We start from the raw sequence: 24453 nt of genomic DNA on the forward strand, positions 1-24453 counted from the left end.
GAGACCACATACATCTAGGAAGCAATACTATCAATAGCTAAGAAAGACTATGATTTAAGAAAGTAGAGCTATGCCAAAAAAAGAGAAAAATAAACATATAGCAAGTTCAGTTCTAGCTCTTAACACTTTCCAGACTTTGGATTTAGAGGAACTGCAAAATCTTGTTGCATAAGATTTTGGCTAAGTTTTTCCCACTGAATAAAAGCATCCTTATTCTTTAGATATGTTCAGGGGGAAGAAACATTTGAGCTACCTGTGTTTAAGTAAGTTGCATTTATGTATATAAGACATTGTAAGAGATCTTTTAATTCACAAGGGAAATATAAGGACTTAATTGCTGGTTTAGAGATGTAAGTTAAGGATAAGGATAGCATCCACCTAACCCTAAATTCCATCAAAATGTCACTTTATATGAAAAAGATTTCATAGGTGTCTATAAATATGCTGTTAAGACATACCCAGAACTGTCCAGGCTTTGAAAATTAATCTATTCTTTTTCCATGACATAACTTTTCCTCACTGTGAGTATTCCTGCCTGTGTTACTCCTAAGCACATTGCATTCTCCACCTATCAGAACTTGCCCCTTCCGTTCAGACCCTTGTTGTAGATGTGACAGGCACACTTTCAGATACCTACCTCCTTTGTCTGGGCTTGAGACGCCATACTGAGTCAAAAACTAAAAGCCCATGTCATCCAGCATTTCATCTCCAGCAGCTGCCAGGAGAAATCGAACACAGCATCCCTAAAATCTACATAGATACGGTGTTACAAACATACTTTCTGTGGAAGCAGTCACAATTTCTATTCTGTATTCTTATTTTTGTTTTAATTCTGTTTTAGTCAGGAGAAAGACCTTGACTTTCATAGCCCAGCTCAGTGCTTAGACACTTGTCTTTAAAGTAAACTTGCTATTTTCTTTATCCGTGTCTCCCTCCTTCCCCCAGACAATCAGTTGTCTGAAGAGACGCTGAGCAAGAGACCACCTTGGGAAACATAATTTCCTCTCTTGGGCAGTTTCCCACAAAATAGGAGACTTCTGCTTAACTCTGATAGAATAGATATTTGAACTTAGGCCTTGTCAGATTTTTCTGAGGAACCAGACATGACTTAGGCAACTGATTTCAGAACAGGGTTTATGATTTCTGAACGGAGAGCAGCGTTGTGCTCAGTGCAGGGTTTGTTACCTAGTTCTCTTTCAGGGAATGGGTTTAGGTCTGACCCCTGTACAGCCATCTCCTTTTTGGGTGGCTTATCTTTTAAGAATTCTGTTCCTTAGTATCTGACAATACAGTGCATTGTACACATTTATTTATGTTTTAATTCCAAAAAGTGACAAATCACCTGAAAGTTAGGTGTTACTGTATTGAATAAGTCAATATCAGTATGAACGAACCTTCAATATTTTTTAAACAGTCATTCAAATGAAATTTGTTGTGGCCTGATATTTGCCATGGTCTGATACCAGATTGAAGATGTACTAGATATGTAGATAACTAGCAGGCAGTTCATTTAACTATAACAGCTCGTCCCCATGATACACTTCTAGAGTGTGTGGAGAAAAAGAAGCATCTCTACAGCATAACTCATTTCTTTCCGCTGTGAAGAGGGCTGACGCTCAGCAATGTAAACATGAGCCAGTTCATAACATCTTTCAAGGACAGGAGTGGTTCTTTTGGCCATCTTCTTTTCAGCAGACGTGTGTAGCTGAAGCTTAAGGCTATTTCCAGACATCAGCGATCAGCAGAATTGACCGATTGTTGCTGGTATATCCTTTCGACTAATCGTATCACTGTTTCTGGAGTAGCAGTTGAAATGGAAGAGGTAACCAGTGTATAATAACGAATAGCACTGCACAGCATGAAGTACTAGAGATTGTTCTGTACTTTAAATTCTTCTCAATGCCTTCAGAATAAATTGCATCACAAGTGTTACTTTCTTTTTAGTTCCTCTGGAAGGTCTAAGAAGCCAAAGCCAATTTGATGAGATGAGAACAAGTTACATTAGAGAACTGGTGAAGGCAATCGGTTTACGCCAGAAAGGTGTTGTGGCCAACTCGCAACGTTTCTATCAACTTACAAAACTGATGGATTCCATGCATGATGTAAGTCTGCTTGTTAATATGTTTTGCTTTTTATGTAAGAAGGAACTAGAAAGACCTAGTATTCTTAAAAGCAGTGTTATGGAAAGTAGCTAGTCAATGCTTCTAAACAACAAAAGAAAAAACCCTTACGTTTTTCCTTTAGTGTGTATATTTGTGCGAAGAGATAGCTGTATATTCAGCATCAATATATAGTATGTGTATAATATGGTACACAAGATTTAAGTATTTGAGAAACGTGCATTTGAATGCTACCATTTTGTTTCATTATTTGTATAACACAACTAGTACAGTTACGGTTTTTGGTAGGGGTGGTGTGTATGTGTGTGTGCTTGCTCATGTAAATATTTAAATAATGCAAAGAATAGACAATTCAGGTTGCAAAGTTAGGCTACTAAGAATTAGAGAAAGACAACCAAGATTGGTTTTGCAACCTTAATTCAAGTACTTTTATGTGTATATTCTATGACATTTTTTCAGTGTCTGTCTATATTTGGGAACTGAGTAATTGAGAACTCTAGTGGTCATATCATAGAGATTCATGTCTTAAAAGATGCAGCTGAATCCTTTCCACATCTGTTAAAATTGAGGAATGACATTTTGTATAAATTTTTGCTCATATGTATATTGTTTTGGAAAGGCTTGTTTATCTCTGCAACAAGCTAAAAGCAGAGGCCATACCTGACAATTTTAGTAAGTGCTGAGAGAGTGGCACTAAGGTGGTTTAGGAAGAGCGTTTTTGAGTTCAGTGATGGTTGTGACAAGATCTCAGGGAGTTCAGGGAAGGATGGGGTCTTTGCATGTTTGTGTTCTTCTGCACCTAGCAAATGTGCATTTTATTTTAATTGTTTGGATATAAACATTAATCTAAAACCTCTCGTTGCCACTGATTCCCCTGATGGGAATGCCTCTCCCTCTGATGGGAGAGAAAAAAATTTTAAGAACTCATTTATGGGAGTTAAGAGGGTTAACAATATTGGTAATTATGAGGTTTACCAGGTGGTCTGGAGTATTTTGATCTTGTGCACAAACCTTCCCATCAACTTCTGCCATCCACAGAAATTTCGCCATTTAGTTATTACATTGTCTCAGATACCAGCAAAAGGAGAATGAGACAAGTATGAAAAGCATCCTTACAGGTGAAGGTAGACAATAGAAAATTCTGAAGGGAGAGTATGGAGCTTAACTTGGGACTGTCAGTGCTAAACCTTTCCCTGGAAGTCAGTCAGTTACCTTTTACTTGCAAAAACAAGTCCTGGCCAGTTTACTACTCATGGCAGCCCTGTGCTCAAGAAACCTATTTGGTTCTGCATAAAAGGTCTTCCTGCCTTACCTGTAGTAATAATTTGCAATCTGATTGTCACAGGATCCAGAGGAAAACTCTCTTGAGTACTGATTGTGCTGTACAGTCAGTCTCTTAATTTCAAATACTTAAACAAAATAAAATAGCCTTAGTGGAAGAGAGTGAGTGAGACTTGCTGCAAAATATCCTGCAGAGTGATAGTTAGGGTAGTATTTGGTCCATAGAGTATCTTAGTTCGAGTCCCTGTTTCAGCTCAGGCTGATAAGGTGATGGGAGATACAAGGAAAAGACAATCACACTGGAGAGTCTGCGCAATGCTAAAGCCTAGGGTAGCAGAAGTGGTATGATATTTGAGAGCATAAAGGTCACAGGTCTTAAAGGAAAGCCTCTATAGAATGAGAATGTTTCAGAGAAGGTGGAAGAGGGTGAATAGTCACATATTGAGCAGTTGCTTTCAAGGGATGAGTGCCTGTGCAGCTTAATGTTTGTGGCATACCCAGACATGATCATCATCAGACCAGTGTGAAAGCTCACAAGGAAATCGTAAATGCTGTCCTCAGAGCAGTGTTTGAATAACTGAATATAGTGAACAAGGCATGGAGATGTGTGGAATGTGAGGATGAAATGATGAAATGAAAGATTGAATAGTTGTTCAGTAATTGCCATTGTTTATGGTGCATGTCATGAGTGAAGATTATATCACTTCATAATATTAGTGAGACACTGTTTTTATGTGACATACCATTTAGCTATATTTCTGACTTTTTGGCATGGGAGGATAATTTGAGGGAATGATAAATACCCACGTTATTGATTCAAGGAATGACAGAGGAAGGTATATAACGATGTCAGCTGATGAATGTGTGAGATAAGTGGTTGACAGTATGTTTATCTGGCTGCATTACTTGATTTATCATGTTTGTATTTTATTAAATCCAGCTAGTGAAACAGCTCCATCTCTTCTGTCTGAACACATTTCTACAGTCCCGTGCACTGAGTGTTGAATTCCCCGAGATGATGTCAGAGGTCATTGCTGCTCAGCTACCCAAGATTCTGGCAGGGATGGTGAAACCTCTTCTCTTTCACAAAAAGTGAAATGGCTTTTCTCTTATCATAGAGATGATTTCTGGGTCATTTTTTGTTTGTTTATTTTGGTCACGATTTTGCAATGTCAGGACTTAATTATATTTGTCATTCTTACCCTGCCTACTGCTTTATACTTGTAACATACACAAGCCGTTTAAGCTTGATGTACATATTGTGAGTTCCTGATTCCTTAACTGCAAAAATCACAACAGTCGTAAGAAATGTTTTGTAAACTTGGCTAGGTTGCTTTTTAGATATGCATAAGAATGACAATGAATAGAGTTTTCAGATTTCTAAGAACAGTTATCTTACACGTTTTTCTTACGTATTACATGCTCTCAAATTTCTGATATGACATGATGTAACCTTTTTACTTTAGTACATTGTGTGCATGGGTACATGTGGGCATGTGCGTAATACAAGATTTTGGAGGAATTAAAATAAACATTGCCCACATTTTCTCACAGATATGTCACTTTTTATTAACTAACCTGCCTCACAGAACTATCCTTTCAAAGAAGTCAGCTGTCCAGAATTAAGTAGACGTCACTACAATACCTTCATGAGTATCTGAAGTGCTAGGCACAAAGCATACATTCATATTCTTGTCTGTGCTCATACTGCATTGAAACTGAGTTCAGCATACTGTTTTCTGCACCATTCAGTGCAGCGCTCCTTCAAAAATGGGAAAGCTTCAGTGTATATTACACCAAATTTCAGTGTATATTACACCAGAAGTAACGTGTATGCAAATCCACTCAGCTTTAGTTTTTGTTGTTTTCCTTAAAAGTTCGGCACCTACTAAAGCTAAATCACTTAACTTTCTTAAATTCATCAACTTTAAAATTCTGTATTTCAGAAGCTTTAAATAGAGATGTTTTCACTGACTACAACTCTTAATAATCTTAATGTTTTGAATTCCAGTGCTGAATATTCAAACAGCCATTAACATCAAATTATAGCAAGATTAAATGTAAAAAGAAGTGGAAAATATGACTACAAACATTTTGATACAGGCTCATTTCAGTACTCTTTAGTGGAGTTACATATTTTATATTTTAAAGGCATGACATTATATTTGGGATAACTGTAAAAAAGAAATTGAACTCAATTAGCTTTATACATTCAAGAAGACTGAAAAATTATAATGTGGTGTTTGTTCCTTTGATATGGATATGAAGTAACTCAAGCATTTAAGGGAGTAAATTACTGGTATATTAAACCAACAAAGAAACAGATAAAGCCCAAGAAGAATGTATTAAAATAAAACAAATTTTGCCAGTCACTAAAAATGATACTTAGATTCTCTAACAATGTAGGAAATGGTGAGTCTGACTTGCTGGCCATATGCTCTTGCTCTTCCCCATTACGTGTTGGATGCATCCATCCTGTGATAGCATACTGCTGATGGTCTGTGCTTGGTCTGTACAGACATATATGTGTCATGTGAACAAAGGCCCATTGGACATAAATTCAGTATCCCTGATTAAATCAGGGTGCCCCTCATTAAAGTATAAATGATGTTACTCATTCATAAAAATTATGTCCTGATTCTTGAAAAAAATGTGGACAACTAAAAGGAGATCTAAAGGAATACTTACTATTTATCATTTCCTAAAGCTAATAAAGAGAAGCTACAATACAACTGGGGATAGAAACATTTTTGAGATTCTCACAGAGTAATGCAAAACCCACTAGAATTGATGCAAAGTTGAGGCCCTGGATAAAATGGTAAAAGCAGACTTTTATGTTATTTGACTAGGTTCGTCATTTCTAACTGCCTAGAGACAAGCAATTTATTTCATATTCAATACAGTCTGACTTTTAACTGTGATCCTTAAGACAATTATGTTTTAATAAATAACACAGAATTCTTTATTTCTACATATTGAAGTTTTGTTTTCTTTATTTTTCTTTGTATTTGCATTCAGTAATTCTGGAGCTTAGTAAAAAAGTTAATTTCGACCATTCCACTTTTGTTTAACAACAATATTTTCATGCATTCTTTGGGAATTTAAGCATTGCCACAAGATTTACCATTGAATAAACAGACTATGTTACTGTTTAGATTAAACTGTTAACAGAAACTTCCCACACTAAAAATTATTCCTCAGCACCCCAATTCTGAAATTAAAAATGGAGCAGGCAGTGTGTTTGTCTTAGGAGTGCCTTGGATCAGCCTACATCTGCCTTATACTCAATCCCTGAAATTTGTTCCAAGTGGCTGCCATGTCATTGTGTCCCATACGACAGATTAGTCTGAAATGCTCTATATTTGCCTCAAAGGCATAATCAAAAGAGGAGAAAATATGTCATTTGGGAATTGATAACAAAGGTTATAAACATTTTCGAATTGTTTTTCTTAAAGTTCTCTAACTTACAGGCAAAAAATTTCCCAGAACTTCATGGTCATGATAAATGCACTACACAAGACAGAACAAGTTTCGCTAAATGTGGCTGCTGTATGAATTCGAAAGTCCTGTGTTCACTGCATTATTGTCTGAAGTTCAGAAAAAATTGTCTTAATTTGAGAACTTCCAGCTCTGAGCCCAGTGTATAAAATTGCCTTTAGACTCCAGTGTGATACCATAATTTGCTCTGGATTACACAGACACCAAGACCACTGATAAAAATACAAGATTGCTTCTTTCCCTACAGAAATCTCACGGTCTGTGACTTCCACACTGCAGCATTGTTCAGAGAGCCATCAGCAAAGCAGTTTTTATTTTGAGTTTTTTAGAGAGTGTGAGGCTTCTTACTTGTCTGTTTCTCTGCTTTAGTATTTGTTTAAACATGAAGGTATTTTTTGACCTGAGCTTTACAAATAGTTCTAAATAAAACATTTTGTAGTGCTTCTCAATATACTGAACAAGGCATAACAATGGTGAATCTTCTTATGCTGCATTTTGCACATTAGAAATAAGAGGTTTTGGCAGATGGACTTTTTTGTTTTCTGACATTTATGATGTGCCTGATTACATTTTAAAAGTATGAAACCTGTTGTACTAATCAGAAAGCTTGCTGTCTTCTGTAGATTGCGGACATAACTTTTTGTCTGAGCTGTCAAAGTTCTTCATCTTACACTAAATAATGCAAGCTATGCCTGAAGCTAAGCCTTTCCTATTCTGTACAGTTTATGTATTTTTGACCCAAGGCCTTTAGCATTGCCTTCTGCTAGTACTTCAGTGAAGCAAAGAAACCAACTGATGAAGTCAACCATTTCCTTTGAGCTCTATACTGTCATTATTAGCTTTGTAAAGGTATCACTTTTATAGTTTTAAAAGGCTGGTTTGGAGGTTTAGGTGTCTGGCTGTGGCAGCCCAGCTGTGTTTGATGAGCCACAACAATGCACTGCTGAGAAGAGGAGACCTCCAGACCCAGGAAGCTGTCCTGCTCTTTCACACCCAGTTGCTTCACAGTTGTCCCTGTAGTTCTCAAAGACATAACAAAAGGTCAGACATGTGGCTCATGTTGTCAAAGATCTTAGCTGGATCAACAGTTTTGATCAGCCTTTAAGGAAGGGGGAATGTAGGTTTGTTAACACCTAGTCCGTGATAGAGGTAGATGTAGTCTGAGAACTTTCAGTTGATCACGTGGCACTTTGGAATGGTCTAGTTATATGTGTGCATAATAAACTGAAGCTTAGGTATTTTTGAACTCCAGCTTTTCCTTCAGCTGTTCAGCTGCAGTGCAGTTATGTTTTCCTGTGTTACTTGTACAATAGAGAAGCTGAGAGTTCACTTTGTATTTTCTGACCAGTTAATACTTCATTAGTACCTTAGTTCTTTTTTTGTTCTTTTAAAGTACAGTAATATGTCTCTCTCAATTATCTTTATTGGGAAGGTCAACTGCTTTCCCATGTTCCTATCTAAACCCAAATATTTATCTGTTATTAATGATGTATCAGTAGCATGAACAGTAATATCTGTAGGGCTCTTTCCTCCCCAAACTCACCTACCTGCACAAACTTAAGGTTAGTTTATGCCCAGAGCAGGAGAGGATGGGGCTGCTATCTGCCCATGCAGCAGTGCAACTCCCAGTGCACATTTCTTGCCTGACGTGCCGTTTGTGGCACGCTGACCTTGTTTTCCTTCCGATAAGTCAGCTTGCAGCTGCAGAGCCAATATCCCAAGCCCTCCCAATTTTCCATGGCTCAAAAGCCTGTGTGCATGCTGCCAGGTTGGACTGTCAGCACTGCTGGATTTATTGGTTTGTACTGCTTTGTGTCATGATGACCTGACTTGAACAGAGAGTCTGTTTTTAATTTAGTTCTCTTTTCCCCCCTGGAAGATGAAAAGGAAAAAAAAAAGACATATTTTAGGTGTTTTTTGGTTTAAAATTTATGAGCTTTTTTTTTTTTTTTTTTCAATGAATGCTATTAATTTCTTAGATTGACGTTATTTGCATGCAGAATGGTACTGTGGTACTGTAGCTTTTCACATGCTTGGACAGAAACATACAGTAAAAAGGTGACTGCATGGCTAATAATAACCAAGTTAAAATTTAGCTGGCTGTTTACCTTAAAGAGAAAATAATCTTCAGAAAATAATCCTTCAGTACTGTTGGAACTAATGAAGCAATTGCATAACTTCAAGTACACGAGCAGTGCTGCTACCTTGATGTATTTTTTTGCTCACATTTAAGCATTTTTTTCCTGGGTTGGGCCCAGAGTGCCCTCTACAAGGTATTTAAAGAATATAAAGGATATCAAGGCGTGGTGAGCTTTCATTTAATTCTAGTTTATCATTTGAAACTTGTGAGGTGTGCTCATTGTAGAAATACCATCACAGGTCATAGATCATGTTTTTCTGGCCATGAAAACTAAATTACTCTTTCACCTCTACAGGTACAATAGTTCCACCAATTTAGCATTCAGTCATATCAGTGAGGAAGTTCTCACAGTGTCATTTAAATAGTCTCACTCTACTGCATTTTCCCACAGCTCAATTTAAATATCCACCCAGCCAGTTTAGTACTAAAAGCTATTTTTGCTGTGTTGAGGAAAAATAAAATATATATTTGACAGGAATCCAGAGCTCTGCATCAGTGAATGCCACAACTGTGTCCTTTCAAACAAGAAGTTAGACTGGATGCAAAGCATCTTAGTGGGCTTAATAAATATCTTTACCATCACGTCAGAAATATCTGGGCAGACCACTGCAGAGACCTTTTTGTTATACAGGTGAGACTTACATGAACATCACCATAAGTTGCTCATTCCATCTTGGCTGTACAGTTTTCACATATGCCTGTTTTTCATATAATAAATAAAAATAGAGTAATGCCTTTACACTTCATACCCTGTATTGTTGGCTTATGTCCGGTCTGGGACTCTAATCTGCAATACCTCCGGTTGACAACAATGTTCTCATCATAGTGGTGTTCAGAAAACCTGATTTTTTTTTTTTATTCCAGCAGGTCTGTTGTGGTTCTATGGAGTGTGAATAAGGAAAGCAACAAGCATATGATTATATTATATAGTGCCTGAATAAGGCTGGTTGTGTACTAAAATTTAATAGGAACTCTCATTCTTAAAAAAAAAAAAAAAAGAGTAAGCTCCAAGGAGTCTTATATAATCTTTGAAAACCGTAAATCCATATACTTTATAAATTCCCCAAAATGGATACATCTGTTTAAAAGGCAGTTGATTGCAGCTATTACCAAATGCGTCTAAATGTAAAGTTAAAGCCATCACTATGAATAGTAGTGTTTCACACTTTTTCTGACAGCCAAGGAACACTGTGCATGCATAGCCAAAATAGTTTAATATCACACACGTGCAGGCACACACATGGAAACACACACAGGTGCTGTTACACAAGCACCCCTGTGTCCGACTCAAGCCTTTGTATAAGAGATTCTGTATGTGTGTGTGTGGACAGCTTATTATATGTCCTGTATATAAGTGCATTTATAAAAATATCAACTTAATTGACTTTATGCATCATCATGCATCAAAAGCAGTTTAAGTGCAATGAGTTTTCACCTGTAGCTCAGAGAGAGGGTCACACACATGCAGTGAAGGAACTGAAATGTCAGACTACTGGGTGACAGTCTGTTACAAGTAGGAACCTTCCTTTTGTTAGAAATGTTTGAAGATGTTGCATCTGAAATGTGCTATTTCCCTTTCAGAACAGTGACAAAGATGTCCGAGCAATTGATATGTTCCCAAATCTTTTCCCAGATCCCAGTGACATTACAGTTACAGTAAAATGTGGATTTTTCTGGTCTGTGTAAGCATATTCTCTCACAGACAAAGTACAATACACTTGACAAAAATCATACACTATTAAATAGAAGAAATATGACATCAGAATCTGTTAAAGTTTCACATTGCTTGAAATGCCCAAGGAGTTGGGGTGCTGGCCATGGCCCCACGGTCAGGCTGGGGTCTGTGGTGGTGGCATTACGCACAGTGAGGAGAATATCATATTTTGGGACTGTCGTCACTGCACATCATGGGTTGGCCAGCTGAGCATGATAAGGCTTTTAGCTTAAAATTTAATTGGAAGTTTTGTATCCCCAAACTCAGCTTACAATATAGTCATACTGTGCACTGGCCAATTCACTTCTTACAATAATTTTACACAGAAACATTGGCACTGGGTTTGCTATTATATGTAGTTTATAGTGATGGCTATAGCCAGCGTATATTTTACTGGGAGACAGAAACAACTACCCTTTCTCAAGCTTCATAATGCAGGTCATGTGTCTGTTTGTCTGTTCATAAAGCAAGGTTATAAACATCTGACATTAAAAAATAAAAGTCCTCTGAAATTCTGAAAATAAGACTTTAGCAAGATTTTCATTGAAAGCATCCTTAAAGCCTTCTCTGAAGACAGCCATTTATTTGAAGGAAGACTACAAGATAGAGAAAAGCACAACCTAAAGGGTTAAAAACCGTGCTGGGGACTCCTGAATACATGATCTCTTGTGGTTTCTGAATTGCACAGAACCTCTAAATCCCAGTTCCCATATTTGTAAAATGCTTATCCTCCCCTCCCTCCCCTGGAGGAACTTTCTTTCCCAAGGAGTACTTGGTTGTGTAATTCATTAGCACTTTGTGGAGGCTTTGTAATCCTCGATGGAAAATTCTGTAGAAAGCCAAATAATCTCTGAGACATACTTGGACTGATGTTAGTATTTCTCTGTGTTTAACATTCGAGTTCATGATGGACATAATTTAAGGTTTGTTGCTATAGTTTTATTTTTTTTTAGAAAAGAGACTTGTATAAGATTTCTGTATTTTCCTCTTGTGAAGAGGAACTTGCATCTATATATTTGTACATCTGAAATAATAGCTTTCAAGTATTTTTGTAAAGGCGTTGTCTAGCTACATTGTATCATGTCCAATAAATTGATGTGCTTACTTTATAATAGTATCAGAAGTGTTTAAGTCTTCAGTGTTTAAGTCTTCAGTTACCACTAGATGGAAAGTAAAGCTGCAAACCCAGCCCCATGCTGTAACTGGCCATGGATGTGCAGTTCCAGTACCAGGCTGGTGGTCACTTGCACTTGCAGTCGTAGAGCAGCAGCTGGGAGGCTAATGGCTAATTTCAGTTTGATTACTTTGGCAGCTCCAGGTTAGAGATAACACACACTGCTTATTTATTGAATTTAAACCTATATGGTGGAGAGGGGGGAATTATTTTCCACTTTGTTTTCAATTCATACCTTCTAAAAGACTCAAAGAATGGGAGACGACTTTTTTTTTTTTTCTTAAGTGGAAAGTAGTGATTTTAAGAAAAAGTACAAACTCAAACTGCTAGTGTATAAAAACAGAAAAATAAGTTACACTGCATTCCTGATCTTCCAGCTTAAATACGTATCAAGGAAAATTATTAAAAAGTATGACCTGCACGGTGGTAGGTGCATGCACAGCAGCACAAGCTACAGGTGCTGATGTGGGAGCAGAGGCTGTGGCACTGTGCTGCCTCTGTATCAGAAAAAAGCCGAGTAGAGACAAAAACTAGCACAGTTATATATATTTTATAGCTGGGTTTTGAGAGTAAGTTGTCCCCAGACTTCACAGAGGCTGTCTGTGGGCTCACTGCCATGTCCATACCAAGAACTGGAGTCCTCCCCTGCCAAAAGTGGACACTGCCAGACCTGCCCCCTGAGACGTAAGGTGCAGTGCAACTGCAGGATGCCATCCCCCCTGCAATCGCCAGTCACGGGGAGAAGGCTCTTTCCCTGTTGCTGGTGCACAGAGGAGTGATTGACTTGGCCTGGCACAACCTTTTTTTAGCTGCACCAACAAGGCACGTCATCTCTGGCTTTTGAGGAACTGACCCCAGCCCTCAGGCAATCCTTCCCTCATTCAACACATCCTGCTGCCCAGCCTGCTGCCTTCTGATGTGGTGTGCAATGGGCACGGAGCGGGACTCGCACCCCAGTGAGGGGCTCGGGCGGCGAGCAGAACAGCCGGGCAGCGTGGTGTGTTCTCCTTCAGCAGGACAGACCTCTCTCCCAGCTTGTTTTAACGAATCACTGGTAATTCAGGTCTGGACCAGTGGTTTGGATGTCACCCCCTTGCTAAGGATGCACTGTAATGTTAATGTGCTCTCAGAGAAGCATTAAGTGTGCCAACAACGATGATACTGTTCCACATCATTTCCACATAATACAGTACATCTTGAAAGTGATGTTTCAGTTTCATTTCTGAATGTCCTTGTTCTTGTGAATTGATCTCTTAGACATTTTCGGTACTTCATGTGCACATCATGAACAGTTTGACAGAGTTGGGATTTACCACACAGATTATTTTTTCCAAGTTTAGTTTTAAAACATTCCATTAAGTATTAAACAATAGTGGTAGGCATTTGGTCAATACAAGAATACATGGATTTCTTTAAAGTGGAAGTTCTGTTAGCTGTTAGCACACAGAAGAAAACAATCTTTAAGAGCTTTTGAGACACTGAAGAACCACAAGATGTCAAAGTTTAAGACTGTGCTCTTACTTAAATATGCATTCAGCTGAGCACACCTGCACTGGTATTTAGGCCCCAGTTATTTATGCAATGGTGTTCCTCTGGATTGAGTGGAAGGACTCCATGTGTTTATACTATGTCCAAATTCAGTCTCAGTTCATACCTCTTCTACTCAAAAATGGTTTGGGGTTTTGTTTTTTTAACAGACATGGTAATGGGTATAAAAGTGAGATGTTTAAGCCCTTTGAGGTAAAAATCTTTGCTTTAACCTTTAGCTAATAACAGCCTACCTGTATGAGATGTTTTTTCACTGCAACATCTCAGACTCTGTAACGATACAGCTGCGATGGAGACTGACTCATCTGCACAGCGCAGGTGACCTTCCACTTACACTAATGAGTTCATGCAATAATCTGCTGCTCACAGGAAAGACAACCCTGCTATTTTGTGATTATCTAAATGAAAGAAAGAAGCAGTGTCAGAGCTCCTGCCATGTAGTAATTCAGATGAACCCATCATTTGCTTTCCTACGTGTCAATAATGAAAATGCTGCAGCGCTGGACAAGGCACTGAACTGAGCCAGGGCTGAGGTGACACAACGAGGAGATCCACTGGCCTAAATCCCCCACTGCGCTGCGGTGGGTTTTGTGTTACCACTGTTTTACTCAAATGTGATGAATCCTATAGGTGAAGGCTGACCCCAACAAGTGCCTTGGAAATTGTGAAAAGCAGAGTTGTGTTTGTTCCTGCTGCATTCAGGAGAGGAGCCATGTATGTTAGATGTGCACAAGTAACATTGTGATAAAGAAGCATCCCTTCTTGATTTTCCCTCTGGATAAAATCTATCCAGCAAAACTAATTGTGTTAGTTAAAAAGTCACAACAATATCACCTGAGTTTCTTATGCTGATACACTTAGATATACCTGGACATTTGGCTTCCCAGTTTATTTAGTCAGGAAGTGTTTCGAAGGATTATTTAAATAAAGATGAGAAAGTATTATTAAGGAAAGGCTTCAGCAGTGGCAGAACCCAAACCTCTCTGTATAACTTCGTTCTCTGTTGCTCCAAAGGTAAAAATCATGCTTGTTTGTTTTGCATCATCTGAACTACAGGGGGATAGGGAGGGCAGAGAGAATGACCCGTTCCAAAACAAACTGGTGTTACAAATCTCAGCTGGAAGCTGTGTGAAACGCTTGTATGGCATTCATGGGAATTTCTCAAGGAAGGGCCTGGGCAAATGCCTTATGCTGAGCCTGCAACAGAGGAGGCAGGACATTGTGCAGAATGACCATTTTCCCCATCCAAGGCAGGCACTATTTGCCATAATTACAGAAAAGAAATGGATCTTTTCAGGACCAAACATAAGCATCCCTCAACCAACAGCAACAGCAGGAAATAACAAAACACTATTTAAGTGCTGTTTTTATGTAAGAATATATTTGCATCACCACTGCTCTCTCTGAGGTCTTTTATCTGCTTCCTTCAGATGTCCCTGGAGGGTGCTGCCAGAGCACCCAGATGCATTTTTGGGTGGATTTTCTCTGCTGATAGGGATCCTGCCTGTTTCATGGGAATTCAGGACTCAGGGTTGTCACTGCTCTTGCAGCCTCCATTTCCAGTGTTTTGTGCTCAGCTTCTCAGCTCAGGCACACTGAAAGCCAAATCTTTGTTATCTTCTTGTGAGGCCCTTGCAAACAGCAGTTGTTTTAGTCTAGGAACTAGTTGTACCCTGTACACCAGTTAATTTATTTGGAGGAACACTCTACAGATTGATCAAGCTCAGGTTTCTTATCTTTCTTCTGCCTGGGTTCATGAATTGTGCTCTGAAAGGCTTCCCGCCACGCAGCTATCTCACCTGCTTACGGAGCGTGCTGACGTTTCCCCCGCAATGCCCTGAGCATACAGTCACGTCTGGACTATAGGGCCCCCAAACGAGCTTGGTTGGAGCCTGTGGCTCCTGCTCCAAGCTGTGCTGTGCTGGGACACGCTGCACACCCTCCATCCGCGCCCCTGAGTCCACCACGGGCTGAGCCTCCCACCCCTCAGCCCCTGACAGCTGCTGGCGGGGACGGAGCTCATGGCCATCATAGCGCGAAGCTATTTCAAATCTCATTTTGAAAATACCCAAAATCCAGATAAACTGCATGTTTCCCTTTGAATGTGTCTTTTTGTAAGAAGACAAAAGTAATGACCATCAACAATAACAAATCGCTGATGTTCTTCTTTCAGATGAGACTCTAATCCCTTCTAAGGGCACCCAAGAGCCATTAAGAGTAATTTTAAATAAAATACACCCAGGCTAAGTCTAACTAATCAGCTCCTCAATTATACTGGCAGAAAGATGTATTCCAATTACCAAAGTACTTTCAAGTGAATTAAGACTTCTTTCTGTGCCGGCTGTGGAGGTCACTCAGTGTTCCCATGAACCCCTGCATGTTTACATTCAAAAAGCACACCACGATCTTTGGCAAAGGCACTTGCTCTAGGTTAGTTCAGCTTCTGAGCTTGTTGCCATAAATACAATAGAAAAGCAGCCAACCGTTGCAAAAGAAGCCAAGAATATCTTTCAATACTTTCTTTCCATATCAGCGATCAATCCAAATTACACAGGAAAAGCTTTACAAATGAGAAATAAACTTTTAAAAGACAAAAGTGCAAATACCTTATTTACCATGTTTAATAAGCATCGTGTTCGTGTTAGAAAGGCAGGTTGGTTTTGAAGGAATGAATCATGCCCAGTTAATGAGAAAATATTCCCAGCTGGGACCTGAACTGTCTTTGCAGCCTGCTCAGTCTATACTTACACCATTTCCTTGCATCACTGAAATGTCTTCTCTATGCCAGCGTGGGGGGCTACGGCCAGCGTGGCTCCGCGGGAGGTGCAGCCAGCACAGCTGCAGACCCCCACTCGCATCCTGCTCCCCTCGGCTGAGCACTGGAGGGGCTCCACACCACCATGGCTCACGGAGTACCTGTTCTATACTGTAACTATTCTACAAGTCACTTGCTCAGCAGTCCACACTGCAGGCTTATCAAGCTATAAAGCCTGCCAACAGGAGATCCATTTTTCCAAACATGTAAGAATCATGCGCTGTAAGATGCCTTAATGCAAGCAAATAATAAAATCTGTCTTCACTTTTTCTGGCACGAAATACAGGTGTGTTGTCCCTCGGGAGTTTTCTATTTGGTAGTAACACGGTAATGTTGTTAGTTTAACAGGAATTTAAGTTTTGTTACATTTAAAAACTCCTTGAAATGAGAAAATACAGCAAGCCAGAACATTTGTTTCCAAGAAATAGAGAAAAATCTTAGTTATTCCATGATGCCAAGTAAAATGACCCTATAGACACTGGGAAAATGAGTGGTGAGATCTATTTTAGGGCTTAGTCTAGACCTCAAACTAGTCTGTGTTCACTCCTGCAGATTAGAGGATCTGAAAAGCAAGAAGCCTGCAGGCTTCCGCATCGGAAAGGACAGAAAACCAACACAAAACCCAACCATTTTATTTCAGATTTTTAACAAAAATCCATGATGACCTATCATTTTTGGTAAACTATCAAAATGCACATATTGTTCATTTCCTCTTATGCCTACCCACTATGCAGAGCTGGGCATCTGTGGCAGCACACGCGTGCTGTTCTGGTTCTCAGAAGGAGCAGAGGTGGTGGAGTCCCCATCCCTGGAGTAAGAGTCGGGTCGACTTAGTGCTTAGGGATCTGGTGTAGTTGGGAACTGTCAGTGTGAGGTCAATGGTTGGACTGGATGATCTTCAAGGTCTTTTCCAACCTTGATGATTCTGTGATTCTGTGAATCAAGCTGTAAGTGCTGGTCCCAGTCAGAGCAGTCATGGTGCTGGCCAGTGCGGGTACGGGCACAGGCTGGCAGGTCTGCTCCCAGCCTGCTGGCAACGAGGGAGCAGCAGGGCAGGGCAGGCACCTCCTGGCATCTGCACTCAGCTGCACTGCTGCCCTGCACTTACCTTACCACAGGTCCCTGTGGAGCTGGGAGCATTTCAGGGAATGACTGGTGACAGGGTTGGTCACTGATATTTCCCCCAGGTGACAGTGTGTATCACAGAATCATCTAGGTTGGAAAAGACCTTGAAGATCATCCAGTCCAACCATTGACCTAACACTGACAGTTCCCAACTACACCAGATCCCTCAGCGCTATGTCGACCTGACTTAAACACCTCCAGGGATGGGGACTCCACCACCTCCCTGGGCAGCCCATTCCAACGCCTAACAACCCCTTCTGGAAAGAAATGCTTCCTAATATCCAGTCTAAACCTTCCCTGGTGCAACTTGAGGCCATTACCTCTTGTTACTTGGTTAAAGAGGCTCATCCCCAGCTCTCTGCACCCTCCTTTCAGGGAGCTGTAGAGGGCGATGAGGTCTCCCCTCAGCCTCCTCTTCTCCAGACTAAACACCCCCAGTTCCCTCAGCCGCTCCTCGTACGACCTGTGCTCCAGACCCTGCACCAGCTCCGTTGCCCTTCTCTGGACACGCTCGAGTCATTCAATGTCCTTTTTGGAGTGAGGGGCCCAAAACTGAACACAGGAATCGAGGGGCGGCCTCACCAGTGCCGAGGACAGGGGTCAGATCCCTTCCCTGTCCCTGCTGGCCACGCTATTGCTGACACAAGCCAGGATGCCATTGGCCTTCTTGGCCACCTGGGCACACTGCTGGCTCCTGTTCAGCCGGCTGTCAATCACCTCCCAGGTCTCTCTCTGACAGCTCTCCAGCCACTCCTCCCCCAAACAGTATCGTAACTGCTACACCCTACCTCAGGCATAGTTCAGTAAGGGCAGTTACAGCTCTGCTCGAACCCCCCTTGTTGCAGCCCCTCTCCTTCTCAGGCTTTTCCAGCAGAACAAATACAGCCAGAAGGGGCTTCTGCAGCCCAACTGTGTCCCCTGGTCCCTGGCAAGAGGAGCCTTTCCTTCTCCCTGGCCGTGCACTGCGCTGGAAGCCAGGACCTCAGCGAAGCGCAGGCTGTTGGGTGACCGCAGACTGCAGGTGATTTTTTGCCTCCTGGAAGCAGACTCTTTACGTCTAAAATCTTCAGGCAGGGAGAGCTGTGAAGGGTAAGTTTCACCTAAGAGCAGCTGTTAGAAAGCAACACAAGGGAAAGACTGTTTCTCCACCTGATCCATGTTGTTCTGCTTCTCCAGCTACCTCATTTTTATTTCTGGCCATGGCAATTATGTTTCTTCAGTTACATGCGATGTCCCCTTGAGCAGAGTTGCAGGCGCAGCGCCTGTGGGAGAGGCAGATGTGCCCTGGGGTGAGGCTGGCAGGAGCTGTCAGCAGCCTGCGTGTGCCCCGGGCAGGCAGCTGCCAGCCAGGCCTGTGGGACCAGCACCCATCTTCCCTGGCTCTGGTGCAGCTGTTTTCTGCACTATCCAAGCCTAAAACACACAGTGAACAAGGAAAGCGTGTCTCAGCTGGCTGGTCTGACCTTCCTTATTTAAGAAATGTACTTATTTCTAATTAATATTATAATAAAGCCTGATTGTTACAGTGGTGTAAAAGCCTCTTAGGTTTTTTGAGTCCCTTTGGGTGAAAGGCAAGGCAGGCCACCTCACAGCTCCCCTTGCCTCAGGCACAGGTGGCGATGGAGATCACTCCCTCCTGAGGGCTAGAAAAGCTGCATGTCCTCGAGGCAAAAAGCCTTGGGGAAATGCTGGGAAAGGGATGCAAGGAAATGCAGAAACTGCTCCTCATGTTACTTCCCTCACAGGCAGTGCTGTTGGAATCAGGTCACCAACGGGTGCACGCCTGCTAATTTTCAGAGGCAAAGACCTCATCAACAATGTTTTGATATACCCTGGTTGTGCTTCTTGTTACCTAGCATCCAGAGTTGTCATTTTCTTTTCCTCAAAAGCCACGTCTCCAGAGACTCCCACATGACCAGGACAGCAGCTGACAGACTACTACATACATACTGACTACTACTAGCAGCTGACTACTACTACATACATGTGCCCTTTGCTCAACATTAGGAGCAACGTCCTCTACATAAAACATGCTTATGGGTGAAACACTGCTTAAATATACAGGTATGGAAGTAGCACAGAAGTGTTATTTCTTGGAAAAAAGAAAAGGCTGAATGAGAGCCCAAATTTAAAATTAATAAAGAAACCAATTTGTGTAGAAAGGCTTTTTATTTTGAAAAAAATTTTTTGTTAAATTTTCAAAATACAGTGTAAAGTACAACATAGAATTATGTCTGCAAGTCAGCTTATGCATGTCATGCCAGTTATTTACATGTAGATATATACAGAGTGCAGATAATTATTGAAACCACACTACAAAATAAACAGAGAGTTCAATAAGATAATTTAGTAGGACTTTATTAAATATATAATTATCGATTGTATATACTTTCCTATTAATATAACATATAGTATGTAAAGTAACCCCTATAAACTCTAATACCTCCGAAATTGCCATAAATATGATTGAAAATTGAAACTATCTATGTGCCCTGTTCAGCTGCTTTGCCCTTTGCTGTAACAGAAACTCTTGTAGTGCTGAGATCATGGTGCTATCTTTAGTGTCAGAACTTTAGACAATTCCCAGTAAAACACTTGCAAAAATCTCAGATGCAGAATAGCTTTCAGCTGAGACACCCAAGGGTTGAAGCACCATTCTCTATACTTACAATAACAAGGATAATCTGATGGTTTATTAAATACTGCCACATACAGGACAAGAAAAACAATGTTAAGATCTTCAGTGACTGAATTGTAACATTGAGTTAGTAGCTGTCTGGATGCCAAGAACCTTATTAAAACCAAACAAAGCAAACTCCCAAAGCCCATGCAAGATTTTATCCAAAAGAAAAGAGACTCCCAGCTTGTACTGCAAACAGCCTGATCAACAGCCTGACTTTAAGCATAAGCAGAAGTTGGAAGGGCTGTGGCAGCAGCAGCTGTCAGGGCTGTGTGACCACAAAGGGAGAGATTGAACATTGCCTGCAGCTTGATCTCTAGTAACTGAATGATTCACATAGGTCATTCTGCTGAAAGAAAGGATAATGCCAAGCTGTATCATGTATTACCCCATTAACAGAATATTCCATTTACTTACTGGGGGCTTCTGGCCAGCAAACCCTCACTATAAATTGCCAAAGGTCTGTCTCTGACTTTGCTAAAGCTTTGAGAGCTTCCATCAGTGGAGAAGATCTACCCCAGTCTGGAGGATGTGCTTCCCTACTGGGATTTCTCTTGTTTAATCCAAAATTGCACAAGCTGCTGCCTTAGGAAAAGAAGTATGAAGAACAATATGCTTTTTAGTTTCATTATTTATTCTGATGCAATCTCATTAAGTAGAAAATAGACCAGTGGAGAAATGTAACAAAAAAAAAATAAAATCCAATTACTGCCATAACATTTGTTGTTGTTGTTGTTGTTGTAATTATTGTTCTGAGCTGCTGAATTTTGTAACTTCTCTTCTCCTAACATGTCTTTCCTAAAGGCACATTACAACTGAATCCAATTACAGGAAAAGAATAGAGATTAGCACCAGAAAACATATAAAAGGAAAATAAGTTACTATTACTATCACAGAATAGCGCTGGTCAGCAAATCTCTGCATCTTTTTTTTTCCAGAAATAACTGAAGAATGAATAGATTAGTTAGGGACATAAGTGATAGCTATGGTTTAATTTAATGGTTTTGTTACATATAACTCTAAATGCCAAAATATGGCAAGGACATTTTAATACTGAACTCATAGGAATTATACCAAAAATATTTTTTATCTTTATAATCATTAATAAAAAGTGTGAATATAAAATATTAATATACTTTACATATTTATCATACAATATATCAGTCCTTCACACTATTAATTTTATTAATGTTGTGCTGCAACATGTATCAAGAGGTTTAACAAAGAAAAAACATGGCTAATTACATAAGTTGTGGGTACAGACATTATTTCCTCATGACAATCAGCAGTCACAACATGTCATCTACCTTGAGTAATACAGTGATACTTGGAAAAGAACTGCTGTGGTTTTTTAGGAAGGATAATAATGAAAATATTGTGCAACCTTTGCCTGTAGAATGCATCTGACTTTTATAAAACCCAGTAAAATAATACTATGAACTAATTTAGTTCAGCTTGGGTAATTTTCTGGTAAGGCACTATCAAGATATTATATCTTCATTTACCTGGATTTCTGATCCTTTGCAATTACCAGAATGGATATTTGGTCAGGCCTGAAAGTATCATCATTAGACAAGCTTTGGTACTGCCCTTTCCCCCCTTTCAGTCTTTGAAGACTCAGTTACTTAACTTTTGAGTTTATTGTACAACTCCCTCTTGCAAAGTCAGGGAAGAGCTGGAGCATCTGCAGCCCAGCAGTGACATTATACAGAAAGTGCTCGTTAGGTACCGCAGAAGAGATGAACACCCCCACCCCCCCCTAAAAAATGGTAAAAAATGAAAACTCTATTCATTGAAAGTGAATGGTTAAGTGTAATTAAGAATGGGCACAATGTTTTTCAGATGGAAATGCCAATTTAAAGCTACTTCAAAATTATTTATGTGATCATTGTGGCTGGTTCAGAAGAAGGGCCTGAGTAAGTGCAGAGTCTGACAGAGGAAAACAGAGGTTTGTTTTGTGAATAGCAGAATGAATGGGATCCAGTTTCTTATCAAGTTGCCTTCTGCAATTCAATTTTGTGTCTAATGTGAGATGAATGCATGGGAACAGGCAAAACACGTCTCCTGCGAAGGGTCTTTCTACAACCTTTCCCTCAGCACTTTACAGACTCTACTTACTTAATTGGTAACTGAACTTTGAATTTTTACAAAATTTTTAATGAACTTGGCATCTTTGAGTCCTTTTGCTTGCACTCAGATCAGCTAGTTTCAAAACACAGTACTGGAGAACAGCCAGACACACACGAAAGCTGTGAGATTACCTAAGGTCAGCTTTTTTCCCCTTCTTTTTATATCAGGCTAAAGAAAAGCAAGTAAGAGCTAACATTTTCCATTTCTCTGTTTCTCAAGAATTTTACAACTAAACTGCTCCTAAGAGGGATAAGAGGTCATCAAAGGATGTTCAACATGGTCAGATTGCCACTGACCCCAGTACAATAGATAGAAGTTGGGATTTTTCACCCCAGATCACTGCATTTATTTACATGGATGAGATGTGCTGGGCCTCCAGCCTCTGCTCCAAGCTCTTCCTCTCTTTCTGCTCCTTTTTGCCTGCAGCAGCACTTCTCCTAGGAAGGTCACCAGAGGTAAGCCTTTCAGTAGCCTGTAACTTCTGGATTGTGAAATACAGCAAAACCACAACCAAAACCATGCTGACTGCCAGGGCAATGGCAGTTTCAGGCATAGCTTACACGAAGAAAACTTGGCTTGCCTTAAAACTAAGAAAGGCTTAACCTGGTGAGAAAAGACCTTCACTTCCTTTCACATCTGCTCTGGGCAAATTAGATGAGCACACACGTCTGCCTTCACTGCCTGTGACAGTGTCTGGAACAACCCTTCACCACAACGCACTGAACGTAGTCTGGTCTTAAGAAGAATTACTAATATGAAGCTTAAATATCTTGTTTTCAATTGGGCATGGCAAGTAACCAAGTAAGCAGTGCATGTTTTCCCTCAACGTGTGCAAGAAAGATGCTCAGACTGACAGAGCTGCTATGGTTTGGGGTGTTTTTTTGATTTTTTTTTTTTTTTTCCAGTCCTACCAGGAGCAATCAATAGGTCTTTACAAAACCTCTGAAAAGTCAGTCTTTTTTATTCCATAGAAGGGGAGGTCTTTGTCAAATAGTTTAGCAGAAGTCAGGAGAAGTAATACTAAATACTTTTATTGCTACATGGAGCTTTCAGCACTCATAGTTTATAAAAATTAGCTACTGCACAGGCCATTTGTCTTACTTGCAGTGGAAAAAGCTGGAAAAGGACTCCATTACAATTTGTCTCAAGTTTCAAAACATATTGTTTTTCACTGCTCAGTTCACATGACTAGATTCAATCATTCAGATGTTGTTCTTAGATACACAAAGAAAATCTTCCAGATGATGGGTATCATAGAAAGGAAAGTTGTTAATATTATCTACACTGATACAGAAACAAGGAAATAAATCTAAGAATTATTTGAATGAAACATTAATTAAATGTATCACATTTTGAATGAGCACTTACTGCTCAGGCAGTGTATAAACTGATTTTATTATCAGTTGCATAAATTCTATACCATGCTGCAATCTCTGACTAACAGAAGTTCAAACTTCTGACTTAGGGAAAACTCATTTCTTATTTGAAATGATTAGGACTAATTTTAGAATCAAGTTTTCTAAGGCAGAATTCAGATCACAATAGAAGCATTACTTACATTGTGAAAAAAATACAATTTTCCATATTAAAAAACATAAGATTGCAAGAAATGTCACAGAGTGCATTGCCTCTAAATTTCACTCTTTCTGTAAGCAACATCCTAGGACCTGAAAGTCTGCAGCTAAATAGCAACTTTTTTATTTTATTGCTCTAGTGTTCCTTACCCATAAAAGAAGAACAGAACAACCTTTTGCAAACAATGGAAGTTATTTAAACAGAGTACCGTCTTCAGTACAGAAACTGTTAACTGTTTCATTACATTCTGTTCCATTGATAGGGAGCTGTGTAACCTGCAGCTGCAGTATCTGAAGGAAATCTACCACTCAGCTAACGGGCTGATCCCATATCTGTGTCAGATAAAAATCATAGTGCTCATTATTTGTTACCATGGATACCATGAAGATATTGCTGTCCACTAAAGATTACTAGAGGAAGACAACATAATTCTCTGGAACGAGTCCTGTTTTGCCTTCATAAGTTGCTTTTAACCAGCCTGGTTCCACTGATGGATACACTGCAAAAAAACAGCCAGACAACCCCCCCCATATTTACAATTAATTAACACTGTTAAAAGATCCTATACATGGTTCATATATTTATTTAGATAGTATTTATTCAAGAGCAATTGGAAAATCAGGTTAAAAACTGAGAGCTGAGAATGGAATTAC

The 24453-nt window shown here is 39.9% G+C and overlaps 2 protein-coding genes across 2 annotated transcripts in view; one reads left to right on the forward strand and one right to left on the reverse strand.

Annotated features, from left to right (window-relative positions):
• The window catches only part of PGR (progesterone receptor), a 37023-nt gene extending 30729 nt beyond the window's left edge, over positions 1–6294 (forward strand). The window contains exons 7-8 of the mRNA XM_074932411.1: positions 1945–2102; positions 4342–6294. Coding sequence (XP_074788512.1) covers positions 1945–2102; positions 4342–4497 — 314 coding nt within the window. The 3' untranslated portion in view covers positions 4498–6294. The remainder of the gene's footprint in view (positions 1–1944; positions 2103–4341) is intronic.
• Positions 6295–19581: 13287 nt separating this feature from the next.
• ARHGAP42 (Rho GTPase activating protein 42) overlaps positions 19582–24453 on the reverse strand; it is a 172981-nt gene continuing 168109 nt past the window's right edge. Inside the window, exon 24 of the mRNA XM_074916689.1 lies at positions 19582–24299. Within this exon, the coding sequence (XP_074772790.1) occupies positions 24211–24299 (89 nt within the window). The 3' untranslated portion in view covers positions 19582–24210. The remainder of the gene's footprint in view (positions 24300–24453) is intronic.

Source organism: Athene noctua, chromosome 1 (assembly GCF_965140245.1).
Source record: "Athene noctua chromosome 1, bAthNoc1.hap1.1, whole genome shotgun sequence".
In the NCBI taxonomy this organism is placed as follows: domain Eukaryota; kingdom Metazoa; phylum Chordata; class Aves; order Strigiformes; family Strigidae; genus Athene; species Athene noctua.